General features: G+C 34.0%; 2 protein-coding genes across 3 annotated transcripts; one reads left to right on the top strand and one right to left on the bottom strand.

Annotated features, from left to right (window-relative positions):
* The first annotated feature begins 283 nt into the window (after positions 1–283).
* LOC140988644 (aluminum-activated malate transporter 10-like) lies at positions 284–2,592 on the top strand. Of its 2 annotated transcripts, XM_073457679.1 has the most exons (6): positions 288–799; positions 882–1,019; positions 1,110–1,382; positions 1,476–1,597; positions 1,696–1,839; positions 1,912–2,592. In XM_073457679.1, the coding sequence occupies exons 1-6, from the start codon at positions 460–462 to the stop codon at positions 2,347–2,349; spliced, it is 1,455 nt and encodes a 484-aa protein (XP_073313780.1). In that variant the 5' UTR covers positions 288–459; the 3' UTR covers positions 2,350–2,592. The 2 variants fall into 2 exon arrangements, with proteins under 2 accessions (XP_073313779.1, XP_073313780.1); XM_073457678.1 differs by having other exon boundaries at positions 284–799; positions 882–1,382.
* Positions 2,593–4,304: 1,712 nt separating this feature from the next.
* On the bottom strand, positions 4,305–5,563 carry LOC140988658 (uncharacterized). Its single transcript, XM_073457697.1, has 3 exons — positions 4,903–5,563; positions 4,728–4,818; positions 4,305–4,453 (listed from the first exon to the last, which is right to left on the bottom strand). The coding sequence occupies exons 1-3, from the start codon at positions 5,014–5,016 to the stop codon at positions 4,320–4,322; spliced, it is 339 nt and encodes a 112-aa protein (XP_073313798.1). The 5' UTR covers positions 5,017–5,563; the 3' UTR covers positions 4,305–4,319.
* Between the last annotated feature and the right edge of the window lie 813 nt (positions 5,564–6,376).

Genomic DNA, 6,376 nt, shown 5'->3' with positions numbered 1-6,376 from the left:
TGATGTAATAGTTTTAGGTTCCACCAAAAATGTTTATGCATTCGTTTTGTTGAACCGATTTTTGAATATAAAGCTCCCATTAGTGATAATCAAAAGGGAAAGGGAAATGCAATTGATGGCAACAGAAGAGAACACCACTTAAACTGACCTACCAAAATATTTATGTTGCCCGTACTATCCTTCAATTTTAGCTATTATTTTATGAATATTTAATAACATCGGAAATATACCCTATATTATCAATTATTTTATAAAATGCATGTGTGCAGTAGTAGTGGTATATATATAGTACACATGCATGTGTGTAATATATGTATGTGCTTGACCTGCAATCAAACACAACTGCCTAGCTTGCAAAGAGAGACAGAAGGACATTGGGCAGTTCTTGTCTTTCGAACCATTCACTGAGCCAAATAAACAGTTATTTTTTCCCTTTGTAGCTTTGCGTATTCCAAAAAGATGGTCAAAGAAAGTGAGGCAAGCGGAGGATTGGAATGGAGGATTAACATGCCGGATGGATCATCGAAGATTTTAGTACCCGAATCCATGCCACGAACTAGAGTTTGCGGAGCATTACAAGGAGTTTTGATGGGATTTTTGTCCAACTTCTGGGGGTTCATTCATAAGGCTTGGAACTTAGGATTGAACGACCCTAAGAAGTTCTTTCATTGCATTAAAGTCGGGTTGGCTCTTTGTTTGGTGTCAGTTTTTTACTACATGAGGCCATTGTATCATGGAGTTGGAGGAAATGCTATGTGGGCTGTTATGACCGTAGTGGTTGTGTTCGAATACACCGTGGGTGAGTAGGCGTTAAAATCGAAAGAATAATATTTGTTTGTTGCAAAATTTATGAGTAATCACATTAATATATATTAATGCAGGTGCGACATTATGCAAATGTGTGAATAGAACAATTGGAACTTGCTTGGCTGGAGCACTAGGAGTTGGCGTTCATTGGATAGCTAGTCAGTCGGGAGATTTTGAACCCATAATCCTCCAAGTCTCAGTTTTCCTCTTAGGTACATCTTTTACAGACAATATTTATACATATCCAAATAAATTTGTTACTAGGAGGAATTCATTACCATGGGCGTGCATTTTTCTTGCAGCTGCTGCAGCAACTTTCTCTAGATTCATTCCATCAGTCAAAGCACGATTCGACTATGGGGCCGTGATCTTTATCCTCACCTTTAGCCTAGTCTCGGTTTCAGGCTATCGTGTGGAGAAATTGTTCGAGCTCGCTCACCAGAGACTATCCACCATTGCAATAGGGACCTCCATCTGCGTCATCACAACCATGCTTTTCTTCCCCGTGTGGGCAGGAAGCGAGCTTCACAACCTTATCAAAAACAACATGGAGAAGCTTGCTGATTCCTTGGATGGTAAGACCAAACAACAATATTCACGACCAAACATGGAAAATCATATTGCATGTATGGAGAGTTAACAGATGATTTCTTCCATTAAAAACGCAGGATGTGTAGCAGACTACTTTGCCAACGATGTGAATGCTAATAATGTCAAGACCGAAGCTCCCAACAAAATTTTGCTTGGCTACACATGTGTGCTTGGATCTAATGCGACGGAAGAATCCTTGGTGCGTTTGCTTCTTCTTTTCTGTTTCGTGAGAACCTACGTGATAATGCACATTAAAGTGATGACCATTTTGCTGAACCATGATACTGCTTTTCTCAGGCTAATTTTGCTAGATGGGAGCCTGCACATGGAGGCTTCAATTTTGGACATCCGTGGAAGGAGTACCTAAAGGTTGGAGCTTCACTTAGGAGCTGTGCTTACTGCATTGAAGCCCTTAATGGTAGCATCAATTCAGGCGCAAAGGTATCACAAATGGATCCTGCAGGTTCAGTTACATATTAACTAAACATTCATGCCTTTCTTCGAAATTTTCAGGCTCCGGATCTCCTTAAGGCACATTTCAGCAACTTCTGCTTAAGATTAAGCTCTAGTTCCTCAGCAGTAGTAAAAGAACTCTCCACTGTTATCAATACGATGACAAAATCAACGAAGATTCATCTATTAGTTCAAGAAATGAATAATGCCGTGGAAGAACTTCAAAATGCCTTGAAATCTTTCTCTGAACAATCAACTGCATCATTAACTGTACCAAAACTCGAAGAATCAGATAACGGCGCAGGAAAGGCAAAAACAAGTCCTGCCCTTGTACAAATTGTACCATTAGTCACAGTATCATCCTTACTCATGGAGATCGCAGCAAGAACGGAAGAGATTGTAGAGGCAGTGAATTCACTTGCACAGAAGGCAGAGTTCAAAGTTGAAAGCGATGAAAAATCAAAGCAAATCCATAACCCAAAAGCTTTAACAAGATAGTGGAATAAAAAGACGGAGATTATATTACAATAAATTCCCTTCAAAAGATTATGGTTAGATAATGTAACTGAAGTATTCTGTGGTATTTTTTTTTTTTTTTTGAGCTAACTTACACAACGTACATTAAACCAAACTTGCGTTTGATTACCAGATTGCGGATTTTGAACAAATCCAGGCATGTTTAACTTTTTAAACGAAAGCGACGTCGAATATTGGTCCTAATGAAAGGAACAGCGAATTAAAGTTGCAAGAAAAGAAAACGCACCAAATTTGTTTTGTGCGATTTTTTTTCCTGTTTTTATTCAGAGCAGGAGTTTGTTACAATCGTGTCTCAAATTCGAAATTTCATAAAAAAAATTCGAGACTTGCAGCATCTCAGGGCCATCCAATCATATTCACATACATAACCATATTGTAATGAGTAGGTCTATTGTGAGACGGTCTCACAAATCTTTATCTGTGAGACGCGTCAACCCTACCGATATTCACAATAAAAAGTAATACTCTTAGCAAAAAAATAATATTTTTTCATGAATAACCCAAATAAGAGATCCATCTCACAAAATACAACCCATGAGACCGTCTCACACAAGTTTTTGCTTATTATAAAATCAATTTTTTTTGAAAAAACAAGATAATATAAAGCCAGAAATAACAGATGTCAGCAAAATGGACAGTATGTTTGCACGACAAGTCCAAGACACTTCTTTTGGTCGTGGTGTCCACTGTAGAGTCCATTACAGCTACTGTTATTATATCCTAAGCTAGGTATAATTCACTAACATTTGTTTATAATTTATCTCAACTATGTAATATTTAATTAATTTCATTAATCTAATGACAAATCTCTGAATTTACATCAAGACACTAATTTGATTTATCTTTGCAAACATATAAAACATAAAAATCAATCAAACACCAAGTGTCCAAACCATGAAAAACCTGTCAAAAAATTAAAAAAATATTCTATTACATGTTCCGCTATTTAAAATATATTGTGTTCGTTTAACAATGAAGAACTATTGGAAAAGAAAAAATTCTTAATCATTTTTTTAGAGTTTGCAAACACTTCATTAATCATTTGGTTATTTTGGTGTTAACATGTCACAATAATTTACCCAGTTTATACATTTGGATGAGAATTGTAATATAGGCATTAGCTAGATAGTTTTGTTACATTTGGTTTGAGTGGTGTGCCGTAAAACAAAATTATATATACATTACACAATAATTAAAAAGATAAATTCACTTTTTTCTTTTTTTAAAAAAATGCTGTTGTTGAAAATCGGATGTGTAGATGGATACTTATTTTCGTTCTCTGAATCGATCCTTCATTTCATTAAAAAAAAAAAAATACATGATCATTTGTATTTTCTTATCCCAAAATATAACAATTATTTGAGTGCAAAAATTGTTCATACTGAAATAACGATTGAACTGTGATGCTTAAGCTGTTATACAATTTAAAAGAATTTGAGTTGCAACGTTGCCACCAGCTATAGCTTGAGTTGCAACGTTACCAACAGCTATAGTTTTTAGTAAAACGACAATTGATCGGTTCTAAAATTGGTAAAACGACAATAAAATCGGTCTTAGGATTTGAGTTGCAACGTTACCACCAGCTATAGCTTTTGGTAAAATCTGGTTCATTGCAAGGAGTCTAATTATTGGGAAATAAATTAGTGTGTGCAATAATTGTCCCTACTGGAAGAGGGATCAAACCATGGTACTTGAGCTGTTATATAGTTTAAAAGATTTGAATCGCAACATTACCACCAACTATAACTTTTCGTAAAATAACAAACAAACGATCCTACAACAATCAATCCATATTACATTTTCACAATTATTTCTTTTAACTCAATTTTAAAAACTACTCAACTATCATTATGTCACAAAATAAAGAAAAAGTACATTTTATTAAAATTTGATAATAAATTTATCAAATAATTTGTAATATGATTTAACATCTACAACTTTGTTTCCCCCAACAAACCAGACATACAATCAAACTTTTTGGAGAGTAAAATTGCCTCATCAGCTGACCTGGTTTGCACTTGGGAGAAATAAGCTTCCTTGTGACTGCACTCGGGGCAGGCAACCGCTGCACAACGAACAAATGTAACCAAAATCATTCACACGATTAATCACAAATAGCAGCAGAAGTCGAATTTATTGCATTTGCACCGAACAGGGAGAAAGAGTAAATATATAGATAGTCTCCACTTGCGTCGTTATTGTTCGTAAAAAGAAGCACGAAAACCATTAAATACTCTATAAAACACAATAGGAAGATGTTAATGTCCGAGATAAAAGGAAAATTACACACTCAAAAAACACCAAGATAGCAAAATCGTATGGAGTAGAGCTGTAGAGACCTGAGGTGGTGTTGAAACTCTTGTTGTCGTCTTTGGAGAAAATGGGATCGATTGGCCTCTTAGCCAAGCGTAGGTGTCTCTTTATCTTAACCTGTTAAACATAAACCCGCGCATGTATCCATACACACAAAAGAAAAGAACAGAAAAGTACATTACAGATGGCTAAGCAAATTACCTTGTTCTCTATTTGACATACATAAGGACAGGTTGGGCAGAAGAATCTGGCTGGCCGCTCCATGTGAGGCAACTCATAAAGCAGCATATTTGCACATATTGGGCAGAACTCCATTGATTCACTATTTGGATCGATCTACTGCTAATATTTTAACTTTTTGTCAAAATATGAGAATGACCTTGTTGAGAGTTGCAAGAGATAACAGCTTCAAACAGAGAAAAAGACAACACAAACCAGTCATTGCATCTCAACAAAAAAAACCAAAGAAAGTTAAAATAATGACTAATCTTTGCAATCAAATCCATGCACAGTCTTTCCCAAATATGTAAAAACTACATCTTTATGGGCCCATGGCTTGATAAATAGTATGACACAATCTGAATACAGGAACCAATCAAATTGCACGTTAATATACTCTTCAAGTGAGTGTTGACTCCAGAAATTCAGAAAAGAACATAAAAATTAACAGAAACATATACAGAAGAAAAAGGAAGGGAGGAAAGAGATCAAAGGGAAATGTAACTTTCATTGTTTTTCAACACACCAAAAAATGAGGACAATAGTAGTATTTACAGGTACAAATTAACCATCTATGATCGAACATACTAATAACATGCCTACGATTATTATCTCCAAAAATCCTCTCGTGAAAAGATCGACAACATTATCTTCAAATGCTTAGATATGATACTTGAGTATCAAAGATCTTTTGAGCGTTATCAAACACATATTAATGGATGTAGCATATCCATATAAAAGTATTTTCTTTATTGTGTACTATGATCAATTAAGATATAATCCTTCCGAAAATATTGAATTCTTTGCTCAAAAGAAAATTTCATATTTTCAAAATCTTTCATCTTACATTTGTATTTTGATTACTTGCAATTTTAGTAAATTCTTCGGGAGTATCTACTAATATGAATGAATTATATGTATTTGGATTATCTCAATCCTCATAATGACTTTTGTCATTTTATTGAAAATATAATCTTTAAGTTGATATTTCAAATCATTCATGAATTTTTTTTTGTATATCACTGTTTAGTCAACATCCATGACAAGTGAAAACATTGTCTCATAATGTACTTCGAGTCTTTTTAAGAAATTTTGGGTTGAGTTTAGCCCATAAAGTTTATATGTCAATATTCAATATCTACAAACTGTTGTTTTATATATTCATTATTTTTCATATTGATAAAAGATAAACTGATATCAAAATAATTATCAATAATCATATTACTTCGATCTTATAGTTATGATAAAACAAGTAATTTGTTTAAATATCATTTCTTACAAATATTTGTTATTCATTAGAAATAACATTATTTTGATTTATCAAACTCTTTCACTATATCATCTAAAATTACTTCTTCTGGATTTTTATACTTTCAAGATATAAAATCTTTTGAATTTATTGGTCGATCACGCTTATGGCGTATTTTAGATTTACTTGCAAGTAAAATACGATATG

This window comes from Primulina huaijiensis, chromosome 11, assembly GCF_012295235.1.
Source record: "Primulina huaijiensis isolate GDHJ02 chromosome 11, ASM1229523v2, whole genome shotgun sequence".
Taxonomy (NCBI): domain Eukaryota; kingdom Viridiplantae; phylum Streptophyta; class Magnoliopsida; order Lamiales; family Gesneriaceae; genus Primulina; species Primulina huaijiensis.
Note: the sequence above shows the minus strand (reverse complement) of the source record. Positions and strands in the feature narration are given on the sequence as shown.

What these genes read in the sequence shown, in the direction of transcription:
- LOC140988644 (XM_073457678.1), top strand. Translation starts at nt 460, where the DNA reads ATGGTCAAAGAAAGTGAGGCAAGCGGAGGATTGGAATGGAGGATTAAC. An exon ending in ATGCGACGGAAGAATCCTTG is followed by an intron (nt 1,598 to 1,695) that starts GTGCGTTTGCTT and finishes TGCTTTTCTCAG; the next exon opens with GCTAATTTTGCTAGATGGGA. An exon ending in GCATCAATTCAGGCGCAAAG is followed by an intron (nt 1,840 to 1,911) that starts GTATCACAAATG and finishes CGAAATTTTCAG; the next exon opens with GCTCCGGATCTCCTTAAGGC.
- LOC140988658 (XM_073457697.1), bottom strand. Translation starts at nt 5,016, where the DNA reads ATGGAGTTCTGCCCAATATGTGCAAATATGCTGCTTTATGAGTTGCCT. An exon ending in TATGTCAAATAGAGAACAAG is followed by an intron (nt 4,819 to 4,902) that starts GTAATTTGCTTA and finishes TATGTTTAACAG; the next exon opens with GTTAAGATAAAGAGACACCT. An exon ending in GAGTTTCAACACCACCTCAG is followed by an intron (nt 4,454 to 4,727) that starts GTCTCTACAGCT and finishes TTCGTTGTGCAG; the next exon opens with CGGTTGCCTGCCCCGAGTGC.